This window comes from Hippoglossus stenolepis, chromosome 8, assembly GCF_022539355.2.
Source record: "Hippoglossus stenolepis isolate QCI-W04-F060 chromosome 8, HSTE1.2, whole genome shotgun sequence".
NCBI classification, from domain to species: domain Eukaryota; kingdom Metazoa; phylum Chordata; class Actinopteri; order Pleuronectiformes; family Pleuronectidae; genus Hippoglossus; species Hippoglossus stenolepis.
The window spans coordinates 23,512,093-23,537,998 of record NC_061490.1 but is presented as its reverse complement, the minus strand read 5'-3'; the positions used below and the strand labels follow the sequence as shown (position 1 = coordinate 23,537,998).

At 43.1% G+C, this 25,906-nt stretch overlaps 1 protein-coding gene across 1 annotated transcript in view; it reads right to left on the bottom strand.

Moving 5' to 3' along the window:
* Positions 1-648: 648 nt before the first annotated feature.
* Positions 649-25,906, bottom strand: part of LOC118113682 (inactive phospholipase C-like protein 2) — a 32,583-nt gene continuing 7,325 nt past the window's right edge. Inside the window, exons 3-7 of the mRNA XM_035163616.2 lie at positions 15,380-17,863; positions 14,026-14,229; positions 10,385-10,460; positions 5,306-5,415; positions 649-4,017 (exon numbers count right to left, since the gene is read on the bottom strand). Of these exons, the coding sequence (XP_035019507.2) occupies positions 3,814-4,017; positions 5,306-5,415; positions 10,385-10,460; positions 14,026-14,229; positions 15,380-17,863 (3,078 nt within the window). The 3' untranslated portion in view covers positions 649-3,813. The remainder of the gene's footprint in view (positions 4,018-5,305; positions 5,416-10,384; positions 10,461-14,025; positions 14,230-15,379; positions 17,864-25,906) is intronic.

Here is a 25,906-nt window from a genome sequence, read left to right as displayed (position 1 = left end):
AAAAGAGAGGGAGACGGAAAATCAAACAGTCCCACTGCTCGCTGACGAGAGAATAAGAATTCCTGTGTGTTCGGAAAAAAGATAAATCTAATTTAGATTTCAAACTGTTTTTGATTAGATTAACGTCCAAGCACTGGCCCCAACAAAATCCATTAGACAACTTTAAGGTAGTTTAATGACACCACATTACATTGTAAGGCTCAGACTTAAAGGTTTTTAAACTGATGACTTGGTTGTAAACTTATCAAATTACCAATGTAAAACAGCCTCCATCTAAATTATGACTTGCATGAATTAGTGTCTTTTAAAAAGGTGAAACAGGAGAAAGAAACTTGCTGTTTTTGTGGTTTATACTCGACACGTTGGAAGAGGACACCACTCTCCTCTTTATTTAATGAACAGTACGTGATGGTTGAGCTGGTGAACATTTGTCAAAACCTCACGGTTCAAATTATTTCAGGGCATTAAATATTATCTCAATCTCTCAATCTGGAATCTGATATTCAGAGTTGATGTCAAGCAGGTTAAACTCACTGTGGTTGCACTGATCTGGATCAAGTTTAAATTGGGTTCCTGACTCGTCCTTCCACCTGGTTTCCTGGTTCTTGTTTTTGAGTATCCTTCGTTCAATAATTAGAAAACAAAGTGTTTTCTAGTTTGAATTGTTTAATATAGACACAGTAATGAGCTGTGAAATGAAAACCACACTGGAGCCCTATGGAAGCCACATTGTGGTAGATGTGGGTGGGTGGGGGGGAGAGAGACATGTTAACACATGATACAGTAGGTTTCATGTAGCAGTGATGAGGCACAATTCAAACACAGCGTAACTGTGGATTAAAGACGAGTGTCACCAGGACCGGTTCCTTCTCCACCACCTCAAAAGACCTGAGTTTAAATTCTTACAAAGTGACTCATTCCACTTGCCAGGCGGACGAGAGCGAATCCCACCGAGCTAACGCTGCACAGTGTTTCCTCAGACCTGCACGTGGATGATCTGTTGAGCAGTGACGAGATGAAACAGCAAATCCCACGAGCGTCGGGCAGGGAAACAACTTTTATACGATTAATAGCACAAACTGCACATTTGAAATGAAACCACACAGTCAGTTTTTTGTACATGACCTCCAGTTCAGACATGGAGTTACTTTCCTGAGCGATGTATTCAATCACTCTGCTCAGGAAGAGGACCGAACCAAAACCATCACTAACAAACAAGGGAATGAGTTTTTTAAAACCTGCCAGACGGGATTTATCATTTGTTTGTTTTTTCCAAATTACAGTGGAATTAGTTGGGAACGTATTGTACCTGGAAGAATACATTTGAAAAAGAGAACAGACAGAGTTTCTGGCAGTTTTTATGAGTTGCAAACATCTGAAAGTAACAGTGAAATTTGGTCAAAATCCTCCGGAGCGTAAAGCCAATGTTGTTCTTTTAGCTCTTTAGGACCATCCCCTAAAAAACCAAACACTAATTTCCAAATGAAAAGCTGAAATGTGAGTGAATGTGCTGAGCTTCCAGTCGTGGTTCCTCCTCACGCAGCTGCTGGTTGTGGTTTTTGAGACTTTTGCTGTTTGAATACATTCTCGTACAGTTCCTTCAGTGTCCACCGGGACCGAGGCCACTTCTCTGTGACCACGCTCGTTATCAGATATCTACACACACGTAAAACTTTAGTTTCTCCACAGACATGTTTATATATCTTTTATAAAATAAATCTTATATTTCCAAGTATACAATAATAAAATGATGCACTCTGCAGAAAAAAGGTAACAGGAAACTTCATATATATATGTACACATAGTATATGATACTAATTTGGCAGACGAGAACATGGACAAGTTCATTATTGTAAACAACTCTTAACTCTCATTCTTCACGTTTTCTTCTTTGTTTACTTCTTCCGTTTCCTTCCGGTTCCGGTCGCTCCCTCAGTCCTGTTACATTCATAGTTCCAGAAAATTGTGCTTTTAAAAAAATCTCTTTCAACAAGCCGACGGCTCCCTTTCTTTTCTCGTCTCCTCGTGTAGCACCCCCACACCCCCCTCCCCTCTGTCCACAGAGTAGAAGTGCACTGTCTCTGAGCAGTTTCACGTCTTTGTCCGTCACGTGGCTGGTAGTTGACTTTGCCCTCCCAGCTCAAACAGGAAATGAGTGACAGGGTCAGAAAGAAGAATGGAGGACAGCGACCGACTGTGCTGCGACTGTAGATGAATGGATTTGAGTTTTCAGCGTGATTTGTGTCTGACACTTACTTTTGCTGGATGCTTAAGATTTGGCATTTACACGACTTGTGCCCATTAGGGAAGCGTCAGATGTGAAGCCACTGTTTAAAAAGAAAGACACCACACAGGGTTCCCTCTGCTATTACAGGACTTAGAGGCAGAACCTAAAACCAAGGAATGGAAAACACTTCGCTGAGAGTTCTCTCCTGCTCTTTTAGTTTGTGGGTTATTTGTCACCTTAGAGTCCGACATTTTCCCTCTGGGTAATAAACTTGTGACAACACCGGTGCAATAACAAATCATTTTAAAAGAACGTACTTGAGTTGGTTCAGGATCTGTGGAGCGCTTACTGAGACCTTTAACGTTTCCACTGCCAGACTTCTCATGATACCATAAAAGATCTCTAACTTAGTTTGTTGCTTCACAGTAGAGCTGTGTGCTCTGCAGCTGCTCGATCACGTGACCTGTCTGACACATTGACCCGTCTGATAGTGAGTCACCTTTAAGACATCCATAAAGTTTTTACCATCCTTTAAATGCAAGGTTTTATGGTTATAGAAATGAAATAGACGGAGTTAATCTTGCTTTATCTTGTGTGCAGACGTGGGCAAGATAGGTAATTGGTATATTGCCTGAACACGGCGTGAAACAGCAACACAGACAACTCAAATCTACAGCGAGTCTTCTAGAGTTTATCAGTCTAAGACGTGTTTCATTAGTCCGGTTGAACCTGCAGGAGTTCCTGGAGGTTTGCTGTAACATGTTCTGCTGCAACAGAGGAAATTAATTCAGTGCAAACAAGTTCTCAGCGTTTCGCAACTAAAATTAACCACGGAGAAAATCTGTGAAACCGCCAAGAATTGCGCCCTGTCACAGACGACGAGCTCAAATAGACTCGAGTGTGAGAAATGTTAAGTGTCGGAGAAAATAATTATGTGAGAGCAATCGACTCGCTACAGGGTCTCAGTCAGCTGATGAGTGGTCACAGCGACACTGACACCAACAAGAACGCTCACTGTCAGACTGCTATGGGAGGAGGAGGAAAGTGCAGTTCACACGAGGTCTGGTTTTTTCTTCTGGTGCAAATCTGAGATCACTCAGGACAGAGCACTCACTTTATCGGTGGCTTTATTTTTCCTCGCTATCTTCTGACAATCAGCTTTTTTTTTTACATTTAGTCATGATAATGGTCCAAAAAGCCCCTAAGTCCAGACGCCCAGAGAAAACCCTGCTTCGGTACAACGCGGCAACATTTTAGGTTATAAATACTAAAAACTAATTTTCCAAAAACCCAACCTCAGACCTTTTGAAGATTTGAAGTTGGGTTGAAGTGGTGGTGGCATTTTATTTATGATTACAAGGCAGAAGTCTGTAAGAGGTTACAGCTGTGCTTGGGATACAGGAATGTACTTGATGGAATGTGGAAAAACACTGGTGTGTGTCTGAGTAAGTGAGTGCGCATGAGTGTAAAGTAATGAAGTCAGGTTAGAGACACAGACAGAGAGACGGAGGGAGCTGTGGGCTTTGAGCTCAGGAGGCAGGAACAGCGTATAGGTCTGAACGGGGGTGTCAGGGGACTGTGGGACTTTAGTTGTCCTCACCAGTGAGCTCCTCCTCCACAGTGGCCTTCTCGGCGATGGCGTCAAGGCTACGTCGGCCCCTGGACTCGGAGCCCGTGGAGCCGCCCGCTGCTCCGCCTTTACTCAGGTTACAGGTGAGCACGGCATAGTGGATCTGCTTGAGGTTCTCCTGGACTTCACTCTTGGCGTGCTTCAGTAAGTCTGCCTGGCCCTGAGGGGATGGAACAAAGTGTCAGTGTGGTGGTGGACACAGAGCAGCTGTGTCGTACAGGGTTCATCAAGTTACACTAATGATTTTCTAATTAACCACATCACTTCTTCAGTCATACCAGTGACAGTAAACCAGAAGGATTGATGAGGACTAGAATCCCAGTATTCAGTAGGAGCTCCTATCTCTTTAAAGCCCCCCCCCCCCCTAATAAAGTCTTCCAGCACGTGCAGGAACAGTCAGCCTCTGCTCTCGCTGTACCTGGATGTTAGGGGGCGAGCCGGACTAGCTGCAAGACGTGCATTATGCAAATGTCGGGCATCGTGTCAAGGAACATCACGGTGATGAGAAGGTGTCGGCCCGACTACTGACGAGGAGCTGCAGGAGCAGTGTTTTCTCTCAGGAGCCTTTTTCTGTCAGGAGCCTGTTACTGCGTCATTTGGGCTTTTTAACTTTGCAGAACTTATACACCAGAGAAAAGAAAAAGCATCAAATGTCTCCTTACGTCTTTGCCCTAACGTCACTTGCTGGTTATGACACAACGAGCTTCCTAGCTACTGTTGCTACCCTCAGCAACAATGATTAACCAGCAACCTGCAGACGTAATCACAACAACTACTACTTTCAGTTTAGAGACATAGAACATCTCCTGAAAGCCTGGAATCTGACATCAAATCGTTTTATAACTGAAATTACTGCTTACATCAGCCAAGACCTTTCCATGAACTGCTGACTTATAGACTCTTAAATGTAGGTTTATTTAAAAAAAAAAGTTAAATAATGTGAACTAATCCTTTTAACAATGGAACATAACGTTGTGGATCTAATGCGTTTCTCCAAATGCCTCCCACGCAGCAACAAGGAATCAGTGAACGTTTACACAATGCCGGGGTGAATCAACGTTTATCTCTGGAGTGCAGGCAGAACATCACTGTCTTCATCTTTAATAAGAAGTTTTATCTAACCCCGCAATCTGAAACTCTCTCTGTCCTATATCCTCTGTTTTTTTCCTTTCAAAGGGCCTATTTGCAGCTCTTTTCATTTCAGCTGCAGTTGGAAACCATTCTGCTGCACAGCCTCTAACAAGAACTGTCACATAACCAGAATAATGGCGAAATGTTCATGAGAGAGAGAGAATCGCCCGAGGCCCCTGACCCTGTGCTCTGACCTCCTGCGACCATCAGCGCGTTGCAGCGATATGAGAAGTAACACATTTCAAATTACAGAGTCCCACGTCGCAAACATCACAGCGGGCACTGGAGTTGTGGCTGATTTGAGTCGAAACCCTCACCTTCAGGATGGTGATGTTCCACGTGAAGCTCTCCACCGCCTTGTGCAACTTCCGGCCCTTCAAGCCCTCCTTCGTGGCCAAGTCGTGGAGGTTCTCGTGGAATTCCATCGCTGAAAGAGAAACAGACACCAGATAAAGTGTTGCATCTGTCATTATGGCCCGGAGTTCACGTCGGTGAGGTGACAGGAGTCTGGGAACCGGGACTGGGTGAAACACATTAGAGCTTAGACCCTGGCATGTACTGTCAACACTTCACAGTCGACTGCTGCAGCAGACGTACACAGACTCTGTGGCTGTGGAGGACGACTCCTCTCTCCTTACTGCACATCTGCAGTGTGAGAGGGGATCACAGTGACTGCTGCTGTGCAGGTGTCAGCTTTAAAAGAACATATCTGAACTAATTAAAGCTGAGAGTTAGATTTAAGGAGGTTTTTACACCTGAAAGTCCAGAGTAAGGTTAATTTCTTTGTTACATTTGATCCAATTAGATACAGGAGAACAGCTAAAGCCTCTTTAGATGGGTGATCGGGTGCCCCATGATTTCAGAGTTCCTCCAATCAGATTAATTAATCACCATCTACACAGTGTTACATTAATATTTACTGTGCTGTCTGTTGACGTGTGCCCTCCTGCAGTACTTCATTAATTTGAAATCTATGTCCTGGGGTGAAATGTGAGTGAGCGGCTGATCCCAACAAGGTATTAATGGGCTGTCAAGGGAGATGAGTGAGTAAAAACCTGGTGAACCTGTTAAAAAAAAGGAGAGAAAGCAGAGACGCTTGATAAGACACAGGAGGAGAAGAAAACAAAAAAAATTTGAAGGAAGCACTGAGGCAGGAGGAGAGAGAGAGTAAAGCGCCCCGGAAACGGAGAGAAGAGTGGAGGAGAGAAGCTGTGTAGGCAGACAGACATGACGTTCTTTCACTGTGGATTAGCATCAAGCATCGAACAGAGGAGGGATCTGTCTCCTGAGGAGGTTTCCCACCTCCTCTCTTCTCTTCCCTTTGCATGACTGAGTCTGAGCAAGGACATGTTTAATGTGGAGTGTGCTTTATAGCACGAGCACTGACACAGCAGCAACAGGCAGCCCTGGCCTGTGAGGTAAATAAACCAGAGAGAGAGAGCGCAGAGTTCCTGCTACGCACAAAGCTGCATAATGCACGTCTGCACTGGGAACTACCCACAACACCTTTGTTCGCTGGAAGCGCTGATATCTGGAGTCTGTACGGGGGCCCTGTTGGTACTGTTGCTATGGAAACATGGTGTGCACGTGAGGGAGGAAGAGAGAGAGCGAGAGAGAGAGATCCCTTCGCGGCAAATCATCATAATAGGTGTGGGATTGGGTTGTTTCAGTGGCTCTCAGCTGAAGATACGAGTCTGTTAACAGACCTCGGGCAGGAACATAACCTCAAACAGCTGAGAGAATTTACTCACAGGACGGACACGTTCGTCATCGTTGAACCAGACATCACACCGCTGCACCCACAACACACAGGCACCTTCATTTTTTTTTTACATTTCCTGTGTTTTAACCGTCACGTAAAAATGATGTCTCTTCAATTTCGCCATCTGTAAGTACAGAGCCGCTGCTGCTGCGCACGTGAACCATGACTTTGCTGAAAAATGGTGCACAGCTTCCTCTTTCTGTCACACACACATACACACACTGGAGGTTGCCTAGCAACATTTTATGGAGTCGGGCAGGCAAGAAACGGGGAAGCTCATCCTTAGGAAGGCGTTTCACTGTGATGTCTGTGAGGTAATGCTGCAAGACGGCAGCTGTACAGTCTCTCTCTCTCTCTCTCTCTCTCTCTCTCTCTCTCTCTCTCTCTCTCTCTCTCTCTCTCTCTCTCTCTCTCTCTCTCTCTCTCTCTCTCTCTCTCTCTCTCTCTCTCTCTCTCTCTCTCTCTCTCTCTCTCTCTCTCTCAGAGTGTAACGGCTACAGCATAGCATCGCAGAGAAGATTAGCATAATCTGAATTATTCAGTGGATTGATTATTGATCATTCTTTCACTGAATCTGAGAATCACACAGAATACACGTCATTTGATGATTGCAGCCCCTTGTCAGTTTTGAACATTTACACAATGAAATGTGAAAATTAAAGAAACGACTCGTCACAATTTCTCCGAGCCCAAGGGTGACGTCATCGATTTGCTCGTTTTGTGCGACTCAAGTCTGAAACCTGACCACATTACATTTACGTATATAAACTCATATTGGAGATGGTGAAATTGATAGAGCATTTTGCCGATCAAAAATAGGGTTAGGGGTTAAATCTATACTGCAGTGGCCTACATTCTGAATGAGCAAAGAACAAAGAACAAAGATGGTGCTGCACCGTGTGATCTCAGGGTTTCCACACATCTAATGTGTTTCAACATGTGTAACACAAACACTCGCTCCTTGCTTTGGAAAAAAAAAACCTGTCGCTTCCCTCTGCTCAGCATCAACACACCGACCGTCGTGTGCCACTTGGCTCATAACGACGTCTTGTGTACTCATCTAATTAGTCTGTTCAGCCATCGAGCCGGACTCACTAATTGGAAGTGGAGTGACTGTCGGCTGAGGGAAGTGACATCCGTGTTTGAGCCGCAAACACCTGACTGTGTGTGTGTGTGTGTGTGTGTGTGTGTGTTTTTCCTTTGGGAAGGGGGGGAGTGAGCCCCTGTCTAAGCTGATGTGATGGATTATTCACAACTTTAATAGCTGTTGCTGCTGGAACGTTCCGCCTGCTGTAAAGGGGGAATTGGGTTTGTACTGACCCAGTTTCCCCACAACAGACAAGTGCATAAAACCACATGGCACACACACACACACACACACACACACACACACACACACACACACACACACACACACACACACACACACACACACACACACACACACACACACACACACACACACACACACACACACACACACACACACACACACACACACACAGACCGCTAGGATGAAAATGTGTCAGTTCAGGGTGAAAAATAAATCAATGTTCAAGCTCATCAGTTTGCCATCTGTTGTGTCCTACTTCACATTTGTTAGCTGTTGAAATGTGTCCGGCTGCTTTTAGGTAATAATCAGACATGACAATGCTTTGAGACCCGCAAAGCTTCTGCGGAAGCTTTTGAATAAAAAGGTTTGATCTACGCTTGCACTCTGTGCCGCAAATGATAGCTACATCAGATCCTGGGGTTTTTGTCTCAATGTACTGGTCGTGAAAATAACCACGATTCTTTTAAAACATTGAATATTAATATCATGTTAAGTAGAGCCTGCCCAAAATAGATTTTTGGGGTCTGACATTGATACTAGGGAGTAAAAAGTTACTACTCGGATACTATTACATCAGATACCGATGTCCGTGAAGTTTTTATTAGCCAACAATAAATAAATCGGGCAAATTATACCAAATTAAAATACCAAATAATCAATTCCCTCTTAAATCCTTTGTTTCTTTCGGCCGTTCTGGTTCACGCTCCAATATATTGGGTATTACTGTTTTGTAGTATTGTGAATTAATTTGGAAAACAAAGAGACAAATCACTACACAAAGTTGAAATTGACTAAATTAATTATTTTGTTAAACATGCAGTGAAAATCTGATATAACGACAGATTTACTGATAATTAAATGTAATGTTGTGAAGACGATCCGGTGATGAAGCAGATAATATCTCCTTCGGGCTTTGAATGATTTCAAATAAAGAAGTTATGTGCGGATGAGCAACAGGTAGAACTCCAGGCAGCACAATGCACATCCACTCTCTAAATCACACAATGTGTAATATTAATGTGTTGAGTCAACGTATTTGCAAACTGTGCACACTTGTAAATAATTTCGTACTGTAGATCTGTAAACTGCCAAACCGCCGGTGGCCTTGAGAAATAGAACAGGAAAGATGCTCATGAAGGCTGCACAGATGAAAAAGGGTGATTGTGGCACAGCAGCCATTTAAAAATTGCACACGCAAACCGATGAGTTCAGACACTCCCTTCCCCTTTATCTGGTAATTGTTAAGGGCTGGAACGTGGTGGACCAACGACAGGAAAACAGCAACAAGCCTTTGATTAAAAGACACAGTCCTGCTTCTCTCTGATGTGCCGAGACAATCGGCGATGAATATTTTATAAAGGCATCCATCTGGAAACCAATAAAGCTGAGCCACGGTAATGATGGTCCATCTTTGCTCCCTTCCGCTCTCACTTGGCGCTTCCCCCGGTCCTATGCGCCGTGATAAATCAGCTCTCTGTGTTACTTGATGGAATCCCTGACCACAAAGTGCTGCATTATGAAGCACATTAATCTCTAAAGTGAACTCTTTCTCGTTACCGGAGTTCAGCCTTGTACACTGCAGCACGTTTCATAGAAGAACTGTCACAGAATAAAGACCGAACGTGGGTCGTACTAACACTGACCGCGGAGAATAATGCAATCAGCAGATTCTTGAGCTTCACTGACGAGCAGCCAATCAAACGAGTGGATTGACTTTATCCCTGACCACATCATATTAACATGTGGGGGCTGAATAAACATATTAAAGGACGGTGGAAGCGGTTGGCCAATCACAACAGAATGGGATAGCTGGCCAATCAGGGATAGACGGGGGCCTTAGAGAGACAGGAGCTCAAACTTTGTGTTTTCTCAACATTTGCGCATATAAACCTTTTTTAAATAAAAATGATGAGCCTGTATATGAGGAAAATGTGTCTCCTTTAAATTCACATGAGGGTGTTTTGTGGAAAAAGCTAATGAGCTACCGTCTGTTAGCTCTGACGTCATTCTCAGGTTCACTCATCTCTGAACCTTGAACCAAACCTTGCAATTAAAATACAGCACGGGGCTGCTGCTGCTGGTGGGAATCACAGCTTCATCAATTCAAACATGAATCGAATGGTAATTCCACTCTCCTGCAAATAAGCCAAGAATAATCAGCTCTACCCAATTTCCAATTGATTTATCTGTGTCTTGTAGCATTGGGGAGACGAAGGAGCCGCAGGCAAACATTCGGCGGCTGGTTAATACTGTCGGGAAACACAGGCTTTTAGGGTTTCTCTCTTTTTTTCCGTCTCTTACCTGCTTTTTGCGTTTGTAGGATTCGGTCATATATCCCCTCGTAGGTCTCCAGGAGCGCCCGGCTGGTTTGGATCACCTGAAAGCACACGAAACATATTGTTCACGTTTGCGTTCATTTTCCACATCAGCAGAAGCGGCATTCCACAACAAAGCAGGGAGCAGTCTCGGTCTGCTGGCCGGGTGGATCTGTCCAGGGAGAGCTGTGAAAAACAAGCTTTTATTACAGGCGCGCTTGTGGGCGAGGTCGCTTAATTGCATTTTTGTGGCCCAGAATTAGAGGAAAGGAGACAAGCAATTAGGATGTTAGCCTTTTCTTTCCAAATAGGAAGTGTCCTATGTTCAGGAGAAAAATATAAAGTACATGTCAGACCTGCTGCTTGGTTTGGAAAGCTTCTGTTACGGCAGATCATCGAAGTTGTTTGATAATGATGGTGAGTGAACCGTTAAACCTAAAAAGGTGCAAAGCCTTATGAGTCACACCACTACTGTGCTATCCGTGAAACCGCAGCTGTGAATGATGCTAAGTTTAGCTCCTCTGCTGTTGTGCTCGGCCTTAATTGAGTGCACAATCTCCTCTGACTTGCAAACTGTTAAAACTCTCATGGTGGCCGTTAGAGCCGACTCAAAGGCTTCGGGAATCCATTTATTACATCCAGACACCGCATCCTCCCCACACGGCTCCAAAAAAAAAAAAGGAAAACACTCTCTGGCTTTTCGCAGGCGTTTCAGGAGGTTAATGATGCATGTGTAGCCTTCCACAGACAGGTGAACAAGCACGGCGCGAACAAGGTGGCTCGCGAACCATCTGGATCTTTCCCCCCCTGAATATTCCAGTAATGGCTTAATTGTCTCATCTGAAGGAGATGATATTCAGTTAATGCCTGTTTGGTATCCGGGGCCTTTGTGTTCCTCGGCGTTGTTTTTAATTGACATGTACATTTACTCGTACGCTCCCTAAGTGCCTTAAGTGCACTGCAACGTTGTGCCACGCAGGCCAGGCCGCCCAGCTCAGCAGCCAGGACGAAAAGAAAAACACAATTTTTATTCAAGCTCAGTGTGACAAAGCCACCGTGTGGAAAAAAGAGCCGTTCTCTACATTGTGCCCCTGAGATCGATCTCTGGAGCTCGCCGGCCACGTGGCTGACCACCGAGAAAAGAACGAGTAGCGAGTGGTGTCGAAGGCAGAATGGAGGGCAAAAGAGAAAAGGGAAACTTCTATTAGTAACAAAAGTGAACAGTTAGTAATGTCCTCTTATTACTTGAGTAGAGAAGGTGAGTTTTACTACAGAGAAACAACAATTATCACAACAGTTTTTAACTTTGTTTAATCAATGTAATGTTATTTTGGATTTTGTTGAGTTGCTACTGTGTAAGAAAAGTGCTATTTGAATTAAATTGACTATACATTTATGTTGTCTGTAATCAGCCCCTGAATTATTGTCCAACAATGTTTGAAGACTGCCACATTTTCTCTGGGTCACGTGTTTGCTCGTCACTGTGAATCATCCGCTGTGATTTATTTACAGTCAAACACATTGTCCTGACACTGGAAATTCACTGGATGATCAGATGCTGCTGATTTTGTTCTTCACATTAAGTTTGTGAACAGCAAGATTGTGGAACGACGATCTCTTGCAAATCAATTGTTGGTTTTTCCATCTTTCTCGTCAACGTACTGAATTATTAAAAAAAGAAAATTCTTATAAAAATTCATTTTTTGTCTTACGGCATCACAGTTCAGCTCTAAATCCCATTTTAGGAGAATTGGCGAAGACATTTTTCTAAAGACAATACAAACATCCTGCCTTTTCTTTTCTAAAAGGCTGATGACATAAGACTCCATCATGTCGTGTGCTTCACGTGGGGACAGACACAGTCTCACAAACCCATGTAGTGAATCACCATGTTAGGCTACAAGCGCTCATGACTAAGTGATTGTGGCTGCTCGTGTCACTCTGCAGCTGCAGTGGGGGCACGTCGAGCTGTCGCACACACTGTGATTACTTCCCTGATGGGTGAAAGAAATTACAGCCCCGGTGGCACATGAAGCATCTCATTTAGGAGGCACATTCTAAAAGGTAGGTGGGTGCACTGTGCCCCATCTGCACACTAAAGACTACCTACTGTAAGTGCTGGTGTGTTTAGTCGTATTATTATTATCATTACTAGCCGCACTGCAGGAAAAAGCACAGGGATGCTCATTTATTTTTAAGGTGATGTAGGATGAGTAATTCCATTCTGCACTGGACCATTTAAAAACTCTAAGAATGGATTATTTAACACAACAGACCTTAACGGTGTATTGGATGAATAATAGCACAACACAGCGCTGATGCATATTTACAGTATCTCAGATGTTTTCCCAAATACCACAGGGAAAAAAATAATACTGGATTATTGCCAAGTGAAGAAATGACTAACACATGGGTTTCATTATCTCCGTGGATCAACATGTCAGAGATTTCATATTTTCTCCATCCACCAACTGTGGGCTCAGTTCCTCTGCTGCGAAACAAACACGGAAACCGGACCCTATTATCTAAGACCATAAACTGTCACCGTGCTAAATCTCTCTCTTCCTGCACATGAATGGCCAGGGACCGAGACCCAGATTCTATTTTTTGCCAATTAGGAAGTGAAAGCCTGGTTCCTCCCCACTGGTGGATTTTGACACAGTGCCTGAATTTCAGATTTTTTATTGTCCCATACATTATTTACTACTCTTTAAGTTTTTCTCTCTCCTCATTTCATTTGCGCCTCCGTGCTCGTCAGCTCCCCGTCTCTCCGGGCACTCGGCGGATGATCAAGGCCCCGCAGCCTCACACCACTTAAGCCCTTCCTCTTAATTTATTCGACTTTGGTCCCCAAACACCCGTCATTTTCTCCTTTCTTCCCCCTCCAACTAAATTTTCCCTGCTACTCTTTCCATCAGGGCCAATTACCTCCCCCTCCACTGCTGAGTCTGAATTGAGCAGAGGGGGGTCACCTTAATTTGTCTTCGTCTTGACTCTTTCCAGCAGCATCCCCCCTTTTTCAGATGCTCATGATGGATGAAGAGTGTTGTAAAAATAACTCTGTTGGGTGTAAATAGCACTTCATTGTGTCTCTGTTGGAAACATAATGCTGCAACCAAAAGGATGTAAATATCCGATAAAACAAATTAATTACTGGGTGCAAGATTATTCAAAGTCGTTCACTTGTAGCTCTACTTAGTCGGTGGGTTTCTTCCTTCTGCTTGAAATAATGCTCGACTCCATCATAGCGTGAGGAGAATCAGGGTCAGAGAACAGGATGTGATGGGGATAATGGTATTGTCTGGGAATAACCTCAATGGCATGTTGCATAACTTGCGAATATTGATTTTATTACTTAACAGAGCTCTGGCCCCATTACCTAACCACCACTGTGTGTCCCCATTAAGACCAGTGAAGCTAATGTATTGATTTGACTGGCGTCGAAGCTAGTTTGGAAGGTTAGGTCTCTTCCATTCCATTGTAACTGTGAACCACTGCCTACTGCCCACTTACACTAGGGCTGCAAGATATTAGTAATCTAAATACTAAATATTTAAGCCCCCTACACTTGTCCTTGAAGAGTCATTACTCTGCCCATTGAGAGACGAACTCCTGACTGCAAATTACCATTTCATAGGTGGTGACGACCTTCTTAAGGACCTCTGGCAGCAGGCCTTGTGGTTCCAACTCAGGGTACTGGTCAGCGAGGTTGAACAGCAGAAGGGGGGCGATGTCGGGTCCAGCCAGTCGAGGGGACAAGGCCAGGATGCACTGCTTCAGGTTGGCCACAGCTGAAAGGCCGCACAGCTCTTTAAAGGACACTATGGCATTCTGCAGAGAGACGAGAGAAGTTACAGCTGGGCCTGCATGCAGTCATACTGGTTTGCACAGACATGCCAATAAAAACAAATATCTGATGCCATAACCATCAGTTACAGTGTGAAGAGAGAGTAACTTAATAGTCCATGTTACTTAAGTCTGGCATTCATCTAAATAAAACATATAATCATAACTAAGACGCTGTCAGAGGAAGTGACCGCAAGTTCACTAATTACCTGGGAGAAGTTTCATTTTTGTTAGACACTCACAAGCACTCAAACCAACTGGACTGACAGTCACAGAGTCACAGGGAAATGGAAAAAACTCACACACACACACAAATCCTAACCTTCCTGTGAGAGGCCAAATTTAAACCCAACGCAAACAACCGAAGGGACAAACTGTGGCAGGACGGCCGGGATGTGTTATATTCTCAAGGCCAGTGGCTTATTATCACACAATGACTGCAACATAAACAGGGCGACCGAAAATAAATCCCAATGCGATGCCTGGAGAGACACAACATGAGACCAACCACAGAGTGCTGTGAAGCTCCTGTAAAGCATTTCTCATAAAATGTATTATCTTTCTTAACAGAGACTATGAATGAGCATGTGTATAATACATTTACACATAAAAGATAGTATTACACTGTTTTCATGATGCTACACAAACGTGTTCAATGTCAGGGGGAAGAAGTTCAGGCTGACACTGGGTTTGTGTGGGTTAGGATGTTGTGGTTAAAGCTAAAGGACATTTTCATAATTTGTTGTAGCATTTTAACATGATTATTCTTAACCTCTTCCGTTCTGCTGTATCTGTTTCCTATTTACACATTAGAAGTTATTGAAATCTATTACATATCATTCAAATGGGACTCTCACCGTAATGCACATTATGACGCAACTTGTCTGCATCTGTTTTGAGTATTGCACAACACATGGCGGTTAAATCTAATCAGAGTCAGTCAAGCGTGGTGGTTACGTGTTTCTCTTTCAAAGGAGGAAGCCTTTCTACTTGAGGGTATAAATTTCTACTCTTCTCATGCAAGAAGACAGGGGGTGTTCTTGCAGTCAGCACATACTGTACATGTTAGATCATAACGGTGCATCAATGGTGAAGACACAAGCAAACCAAATGCATTTGAACTTTAATTTCTTACCTGCATGTTCTCTCTGAGGTCCGTTGCCTCCCTAAGTGGCAGGATGGCTGTTTTGAAGACATCATCCGCAGCCTTGATCAATAGCACTCTCATGCTGGCATACTCCCTGCTCCTCTTGGCCTTTCGTACAGACAGTCCCCTCTTGTGTGGTTTACCGCCTCCTCTTCGATTAGTTATGGCCACATGAACAAACAACAAGGTGTGTGGCAGAACTTCCCCCGTCAGAGACTGTAGCGGTATATGGCGGAAACCTGGCTGGAGACACTCAAAGGGTATTGTGTATTGGCCGATGAATTCATCCCCGATGTAGTCGTCATCTAGCACCACGAAGCGCACCATTGCGAGCTCTGGGAGGTTTATCTGAAACTCAAAGCTCTCGTCGAAGAGAGGGTTGTCCCCATTCTGGTTGACTGTTTTAGTCCTTTGTTCAGCACAGTCAGCCGGGATGCCATGTATTTCCACGTACACGTAGGGGTCTACTACGTCTCCTTTGGCACCTGAGCCTTTGGGTTTCGGGAAGTTTTGTCCACTGATGATCTTGATGTGCAAGAGCTGCGGAGAAACACCGGGCACAGAGTCTTTGGTGTTGGCACTAAAATATGAAACCTGCTCCCTCATGATGGCTGGACGCAGCACATAGCCGCAGTTCCCATTCTGACGGAACCAGCCAATGTTTAAATCCATCATCAGGCCTGGAGTCTGGTAGTTCATTGCTACAATTTGGCAACCGCACTTCCAGAAGTCTTGTGGATTCATGTTGCTGGAGTCGATCCGCATGGGGCTGGGGTACACCCTCGCCAGGAACTTCTTGTTATAATTGACAAAGTCACCAGGGAAGTCACTTGCATGGCGACTGGCGAAGACCTCATTGAAGGAGCAGAGCTCCCAGTGCTTCTGACTCTGGAAGGACGTTGCGAAGTCCCTGAACTCCACAGACTTACACAAGGTCACCAGATCAGAGAGGTCCTTGGACAGCTGGAATTTCTTCAGTGCGATGGTCTGTTGTTCCGCAGACTCGATGCTCATCCTTTGAGACATCTCTGCCCCCTCGTCCTCATCGGTCACCTCACCTTCCGAGGCTGTGCAGTTCGTACTCAGCTTCTTCCCCTTCAGCAGGATCTTTCCCTTCAGTTCCGAGGGAGAAGGGAGGTAACAGTCCTCAGGTTTAGGAGGATCCAATATGATCTTGTCTCCGAGGATCTTCTTCAGGTGCTGAAACATAACTCTCTGTTGCTTTAACGAGCAGTGGTTTTCTAAACATAACATCAGTGGAAACTCGGATGCAACGAAGGAATACTTGTTGATGACGTCGATGACGCTGCGAAAAACGATCTGTGACGTCATCGTGTGGCCAGTGTAAATAACAGGTTCATTATCAGGCCCATCCCACACGTCCAGCTCTACACTGCGGCAGCCCATCTTGAGTGCACGGATATACCCGGTCACATCTGAGGGACCTCTGAACTGATCTTCAATCAGGTACGTGTTGTGGGATGCATTGATGTAATAGTGGGACAAGGGCTGGTTCATGTCCTGGCAAACCATTTTGTGTTCCGGGTCAAATATGTGGCACTCTGGCGACATAACGTAGTTGGTGAAGCCATCGAGAGAGAGCCAGCCCTTGAGCTGACCCTCTTTAGATGGTTCATATTTCTGAATCACCTCTAAGCTGATGTCTTCACTAACTTGAGCCATGCCCTGCTCTGCCTCTAGAAATATCATCAAGTCCTTGGTATCCAGAAATTCTTTGTTGCTGGAGAACTGAACAAAGAGAAAGTAAATTTCTGGTCTGGTGCAAAGATCATGAAAGACCTCGATGAACTCGTCTTTGGTCACGTCGGAGCCTGGTTTGTCCTTCGCTTTGTGAAGCTCCTTAAACTTCAGTTCTATTTTTACATTTTTAAGTCCCGGGTTCAGCTTCTTGACGAGCTGCACAGCGGCACATATAGTTATCTGTTTGCTGTTGTTACGGTCGGCCTCATCAAAAAGCTCCCCTAACCACGACGAGCGCATGTTGTTCTGACTGCTCTCTATCATATTTAACGTGTGTTTCCCATAGGAGATGAGGTACCTCAGTCCTGTTACCCATATGTTGGCTACATCTGCTGTGTTTGCCACCAAGTCCAGGGACTCGTAGTTCTCCCCGAAGATGACTGAGAAAGCGCAGTCCTCTGATATCTGATCATAGGTTCCATTAGTTCTAAAAGTGTCTGTATTTTTCCCCGTGCGGACCTCCTTGATGGATTTCACATCAATTTTGGCCTTTTCTGATTCCTTCTTCGAGGGCTCCCATCTCAAAGACTGCATGTCAGCATCAAGGAGAAAGTAGCGGTGGTAAATGCGCGAGTTGGATCGCACCTTCTTCAGCTCAGAGCCATCCACCATAGCATTGATGCAGTCACTTGCGCTGCTTATTTTCTTCTCGGTGGGCATGCTGCTGAATGACACAGTCTTCTTTCTCTCTTTGCGCTGTCTTGAACCATCCTGCAAAGAAACAGTAGAACATTTTTCTGTAAATGAAAAGCTCAGAAACAGAATAAGTCTCGTGATTTATCAGACTAACCCTTACTTCTTAAAATATTTTTACTCAAAATAACATAGATGAATATCTTTTCAGCTGTTCAGAATCAGGTTTTTCTATTTCCCTGAAAGGGTTTTGCCGGTATTTCTTCACTTCTGATCATTAAGTCTATTAGGATGTTTGATGCCCATTTACATTCTTAGTATGTTCAATCTGTCACAGGGGAAGAGAGGGACATAAATTCTAGCTCAGGCGCTACAGCGGCAGTAATTTGACTTCCAAAATTTCCATTTTTGTATTTAGCAAAATGCCCATTTCAGTTCAGTATTTTAAGTCCAACAAATGTCTTTCACAATAAAATCCAAGATTAAATGTTTTGTCTTACAGTTACAGCCAGGCAATTGCTTATACTAAAGAACAATACAGCCCAACACAACATGCTATCTGCTCTGATACAGTTTCCATGTTCAGTCCTTCCTTCCTGCCCCCCCCACCCCCCTTTGTTCGGTCTCAGCATTTGCTCTGTGGAACCACAGCAGCTACTTTTGTTGGGTGGCTTCAAGTTCCTGTCGCTGTATATTGTAGAGACACAACATGGAATCTCCCTGAGGAAGTATTGCCCACAAAAATCCAGACATCAACAGAAGCCACATGTCTGACAGTTTGAACTAACCCTGCACTTCCCACTGTAGCAGGTTCCTTCAGCACAGGGAACAAACTGTTTCACATTTTAGATTCTTCAAGCTCATTTCTCAAATTTAGACCAGCCAAACCCCAAACCATTGTTAATCACTTGGTGGCAGCTTAATGGTACCACTTGATGCAAAAAGAATGCATCACTTTGTCAACAATACGATGTTGCCAAGTCGAGAATTCCTTACACTGCACTTCAGTAGAAACCCTTGACTTTTGTTTTCCTCAGGGATTTAATGAAATACTTGAATCCTTCACAGCCCCTCGTGTAATCAGACTCAGATGTGCACAACATGCTGACAGAAACAAGACTCAAAGATCACTGAGTCAAGGCAGGATGGGTAAAGCCACAGAATGATTGCCTGGTTGCATACATGATTTCCATGTGTTTGACTATGTGACGCATGGAGGAGCTTTCAACACATCCTCCCTGACATTTACGGCTTATGTATTTATAACAAGCATAAATGACAAAGAAACGTGACAAAACTCCACCTTCTCTGGTGACGGCATTTATAACAATACATTTGACAACACCAACTGAGATAGATGAGTGTATCAGTGTCATTTTCTCATCTCTAATGTCATTTTGTCCCCAGTCTGTCCTCTTACTGTCTCCTCTACGGCTTTGTTCACTGCCATGGCTAAGCAGTGGTTGTTAGAGGTAAACAGAGACTGACTTCTGCGCTATGTGTCATGTACATACTTCATTGCATTTAGACAGGATGCAGCACAATCAGTGGTTACTGACCACAGGCTGCCGCCTGCTGCAGACAGAACCGCCTCAGTCAGATGGTTTGTTTGTCTGAGCAATTAATTTGTCATAGTAGATGACTTATAATAATAAAACTTGCTTGATTTGTGCAGAGCCTCAAATTCCCCAGTGAAAAACATCTCAAATACAGCATGATAACATCTTATCACACAGATCCTGGGAAGCCTGTCAGTCTATAACTGGAATTAAACCCAAACAGTTATTTCTTAGAATTAATAAATCATTATAAATTCCATCTTTGTGTTGGAGTATCGCTAAACACGGACTGTGACATGATAACTTGGATTGGAGGGATTTTACACTTCTCTGTGAACCATGGATGTGCCATGTCGAGTTAAATGTAAAACACAATCACATTCTTAAAGCTTAAAACCTAAATGCATGACTGCGGATAATCCTTATGATGTGGTCAAGAATGTTTTCGTGTTAACCTTGTGTTACAGTCACACCTTACTGATGGTATGTGTCTACTTCCTGCTGTATTACCTCAGGATTTCCCCCCGCTTCCTTTAACAAAAGTAAAATACAATACTGCACACAAACACTGCGTGTTATTGTTTCCTGAAGGCGCCATTTCTTATGCAACAGTCCTTTTTCTAGGGGAAGTAAGGTAACCAAGGGTATTTCCTTTTGCAATAAGTTTTATTAGTCCTTAAAAGGTACTTATAAGACCAGATCACCATTATCAGGTTGTCTATTTATAGTCACATCAGATCCCTACCTTATAGGGTGCATATTCTCCTATACACAAATATCTCCTCAGTTAATCTCTGTTCCTTGGAGTTCAATAATAAATACCAAGTCAACCAGGATTAAGATTTTTAGAGCCAGACCAAAGCACATCCCCAAAACAAGTTATGAAACCGGAATACCTGAGATGCTCAAGTAACATCAGCACACGCAGATTTGATTAAGACCTTGATATGTCCAGCAAAGTTCAGGTTTGTTGTGTTTTAGCAGAAGTAGGACGGATTACCCTTGAGGATTTAGGGACTTGTACTGGTCATCCAGGGTCGACGGTTAACCTGCATAATCTGACTGGAAGTGCATTTAAGTCCACAGGCTATCGTGATTATAATACAGTACGAGCTGGAAAGTACGAAAGAAGAAAAATTGCTTCACTGTGCTCGTTATCCACATTCTTAAAGTGTCAGTAGCATATAAAAACAGTATCAGATTGTTCCACTGTGTTTCATAACGAAGAGATACATATGAATGGTAATTCTAGTTGACTCATCCTGACAAGGGGACGTTAGTTATAGGGCTTTACTGTTCCAAAATACGTTTGGTGTGATTTAGAGCGTCTGTGTTGAGTTAGTGAAGAAGACGGAGAGAGAATCGAAGGGAGGAAGAGGCGACGAGGAAGCGAGATGCAGAGAGAATGACCAAGTGAGACACAGTATGTCCAACTGCTCGCTGATCCCCCGTAGGAATCCGAACCCTCTAATGGCCTGAATCCGGCATTTTCCTCCTGGCTCACTGAGCAGTTATGAACTGTGAGAGCAACTGAGGGTATCACAGGGGACCCATTATGCCCAGCTCCTCTGTTCTGCCTACACCCCCCCCCAACAACATGCAGTGTGACTCACCTGAATCACATCGCTTCAGACAGGAGCAGATCACAGCTCCACACCAAGGGCCGGGTTTATCAATAAAGGTCATTGTTTCAAAGAGGAAGTACAAATGGTGCAAGTGAATGGCACAAAATGTGGCTCTTTTGTTAGACTGTGTGGTTTAGAGCCCGAAACAATATAGATTATTGGACCTGAATTGTCGTTGTCAGACTCTTATCATAAAGAAATTAAATTGAGGCTTGATAGTAACCATAAACTTTATTACTAATAACTATAAATAAAAACACAGCCATACAACTACACATAAAGAACTTAAATTAAGACTATAAACAGATTTTTGGACTGCATGTACCCATTTATACAAACACTGGGGTCCCTTTCATAATATGAAATTCTGTGGAGTAATAATAAGCAAGAAGATCTCTCACAACATTAAATAACAAGACTGTGTTCACACCGCCTGATGCGTTCAACGGGCAGAGGAGGCTGAGATGAAAACAAGTCTAATGTGTGAAAGTCAGGCGGGAGAGTAACACGGTGACAAAGCTTCGGAGGAATGACAAAAAACTAGAAGTAAATGAATCACAAGGAAACCTCACTGGTGACAGTAAGGAAGAGGAAATGCATGAATCAATAAAAGGCGGGGTTTGGCCGAGGACATTGAGCTCTTGCATAAACTTTTCAGAAATGGCGATGAGTCGCGTTACAAACTCCAATCACTTTAACACCATCAATTCATACGAGCACCAACATATGAAGATTAGGAGTCAAGGCTTAGAGGATGAAGGATTTTTAAATGAACCTTTACAGCTTAACCAATTTCATTTGGGTTTATTTTTTGTTCCGGAAATCATTACCTAAATGTGAAATTATTAATACAATAAGACGTAACAAATGATTTAACTGTACAGTTATTGTTCAACACATAATTGTAGCAGATAAACAATATTCTGGTGAAGGGCTTGTTGTTTGATTATTAAAATAGCATATGGACTCTCTGTTCTCCAGCTGCACTGCAGTCAAATCCCACAGGAGGTTTAAATCTGCTGAAGGGCCCAGATGCTGCTGTTCTTTACCATATAATATCAGTTGTCGGTCAAATGAAGTGTGAAGAAGGTGAATACCCGGGGAGTTAACTTTTAAAGCTGAACACACAGAAATGAGTGTAGCATGTCTATTTGTGGAACACTGCGGTTGTGACCAAGAGTTGGTCCCCAGAGCTCCGACTGAAGCCGACACTAAAGGAGGAGGGAGCCCAATTTATTATAAGACTTTCTCATTTATTTATATTTTGTTTATATCTGAGGGTTTTTGACTGATGTAATGTCACTGACAGATTCACTTGGTTGTACGGCTGAGACAAAAGAATAGTACTCCTCACTTACTAGATTATCTGACCCCTTAAAAACAAACCAATTCTACTGCATACCACTGCTTCTTGGATTTGCATGAGTGATGAGCAATACAGTCAAAAGAGACATTGAGACACATGTTGTCCATAAATTACACAAATGTCCCTCTTCTCACTTTCCTGACGCTCGAAACGATACCAGAAAAATGTTTCCCTCGACTTTATACTCCACTGTTCTTTTTTTGGTGGCAGTTTTTCACTTACTCACAAAAAATGTACTTAACCAGAGGGGGGAACAAGTTCCTGTTTCTACATCATCAGCTTTTAATTTTCTGGCTCTAGGCTTTGCGAGCAATCCTCTCATGTTCTCAAATATTGATTGAGCCATTACCCAGTTACAATATTAATTTGTTGATTCAGCAATATTATTTAGAGCCTTTACACAGTTTTGATGGTTTATTAGGTTGCGTGCTTATGGTCTATGACCCACAGGAGCATCCTGGATATCGTCTCTGACACTAAAGCCAATGTTAGGTTTCTTTTTACTACTGCGTATGGAAGAGGGGGAAACACAATCACTGATCTCTCACCTCCAAATATTGAATTTTAAAAGAAAAATAATGGATTTCCTCTTTTATAACTGTGCCACTTGTTTATTTTGTCCTGCACGTTTAACTTTAACCATGATCGTCCAACCCTCTATTTTCCTAAACATTTCTACGGGTGCTGTGAATGAAACAGGACCTTGAATGTCAACCAGCAAGCTGAGCAAAAATGGCATTTCAAATCATTATCAGTAGTATTTCTCATTTCCCAGCTCTCTGACTACAACGCAAACACCCACATATAATCCTCCCCAGGACCAATCCAGGGTTAAGAACCACTGACCCGCACTGGGAAGGCAAAGCCAATGGGATATTGGAGATTGTAACAGTACACGTGTTTTTAAATTAAACTCTATTGGCACGTAAAGAAACCTATGCCTGTCCTTTACTCAGGTTGAGACTGAGGCTTGCAGATGGTTCAACAGGATTTTATCTTTTGTTTGTCTTTGGCTTTAAACCTGGATAATTCTCATGTCTGTTTCCAACCTTATAGATTTATGACAGATCGACTGTCGGAATTCCTCTGCGTAAAAAGCAAGATGCCGGAATGTCAGTTTCTTTCGATGAATCTATTATTTTCTACTTTGTGAAACACAACTGGGCAGGTTGTTTACTCATTTATTGATGAGCACCGCGAGGTCAGACTTCAGAGCACTCACACAACATTAATGGTCGGGTCAACGCGGCAATTGCTGAAAATGATCTGATTCAGATTCTGATCAGACCTCGGCTGAAGAAGGATCCAGCAAAACCGTCACGTCACAGTTCAGACTAAGAGAGGAGAGAGAGAGAGAGAGCGAGCGCGAGAGAGAGCGAGAGAGAGCGGCATCATCAGAACGCAGCGTCCGATAAGGCGTCCATGTTGAGACGGTTTCAGAACACTCTGCTGTCTCTCAGCTGCCAGTTACATAAATCAGGGTTTCAACATTGTCAGTGTTGCAACAGCAGCTTCTCTGAGCTTCATCCCTGAAACCTCTCAAGGCTGAAGAGTGACGCAAGACAAAGTTAAAGCAACGGGAATAATACATACAAAAACACCTGTTTAATTTAATTGTGATCAAATCGACTCACAGTAGGTGACAAGTTTACATGGACTGATTATCTGAACCCAAATACGTTCATACTCAGAATGAGCGATAATCATATTAAGACACGTGGAATAATCCAGCCTTATTCACATTATGTAGACATGTATACGTCTAAATCTCATTATAACGTCCTGTTGGAGTTTTGGCAACATTTTGTGACTTCAACATACGATAGTTACTAACTGCCTGATGACGCATGCTCTGGGTCTGAGTGTAAACAAGTAGTCGGACATAATGATTGATGTAAGAAAAAAATCTGACTATGCTCTGTTACATATAAATAGAAATATGAATGGAATATTCTATTAGCAACTCATCATAATGGAAATGTCTTTTAGAAAATAAGGTTAATAGTCTCATTGGTGTTCATGTAGGGATTTAAATCCAGTCAATAGCAATATCATCAAAGTTTTTATAGTGCTCTATCAAAATCTGTCATTTTGATCACAAGTGTTTTTCAATATTTCCATGATTCAGTATATATTAATTATGAAAGGGCAACAGAATAGCTGTTAGTCTTTGCTTCCAGAATAATAGTGGCCTCAGTTTGTGATTTCCTCGGACAGCTTTCCTGTTCATTAAGTCAACAAGAACAAGTTTGTCATTGAGATCGGATTACAGAGAGAGGGGGCCTCAGTAAACTGTTTCAGAAACATTTTCTCATGGTTGACATTACATGGATAGTCTAATTAAATATTAAAATACTTAATATGCAGGAAATGGAAGCGGTTATGGGAGCGGTTATCCAAAGAAACCAAATTTAAACACTAATATGACAATGAACACCTTGTGACTTCCAGCTGGTAATTGTTTTTTTCAAGAAACGATAACAAATTTGACCCGTAAAGCTTCTGAAAAACAGTGAAAAGCTCTCATCACTATTCGTAGAACACAATTTAATATCACCACACTTTTAGTCTAAAACTATAAACAGGTTATACAGTTTATTATAATGTTACGACACGAAAAACAGCAATTATACACATTTAGAAGCTGGAACCATTAGAAATATCTTTCTTCCTTTTGCAGCTCTAGTTTTTCTGCAATTACCATTGAAGTCGTCAGTATCAGCATACTTACAGTCTGGATTATGTTAATTATGCATCAGCACATTAGAACAGCTAAACCCTGTTTAAACCCTGAACACACAATCTGGGGCCGACGGTCAGCCTTGTGTTTCCACTCAACGGGAGACGCTTATTTTATGTATTTTTATTGAGATCTGACTCGCAGCCTCGATTCTGGGATTTTAAATACATCACAGTGGCGTTGAAACATAATTATTTATAATTGAACTCATCGTTAAATGTTTAAATATGTATTCTGCCTTCTGTGCTCCGCTGATTATTACAGTGACACATTAACACAACTCATCATACGAGCGTTGAAACCACTTCTGCCATTAACATGGCCCAAGCGTAATCACTGCCAAGTCATCTGAGCTACCCCTCGCAATAAATGGGTGAGGCATGTAGCACTTGTGTAAATCAGTGACACCTGAGCTGATGCATGAATAGGCAACGATTCAAGTAAGTGACTGAGTGCAACTGGGAGTCGCCCTGAACACACAGAACCTCGGCGAGTGACTGGAAGGCGGCGGCGGCAGGACCTTGTACCAAGGACGGCTGTCGAAAGATCTTTATTAAATTAGCCAATCAACTGCCGGTGGCATTGGATTGTGCAACGGGGATTCCGTGCAAGCGTGCATGTGAGCTGCATCGCTCCAGAATATATTCAGCTAGTTCCTCTCTGTGGGGACAAAGGAAAAAACAAAAGCACCAGGGTTGAACAACAATCTGTTTTCAGATTCCGGCTAAATGATGAAGGAAAGTCCGTCACAACACTCCGGTGGCAGTTTGTAGAATCATGAATAATTAATTTGACATTGTGAAACAATATCAACAACATTTACATCGCCAC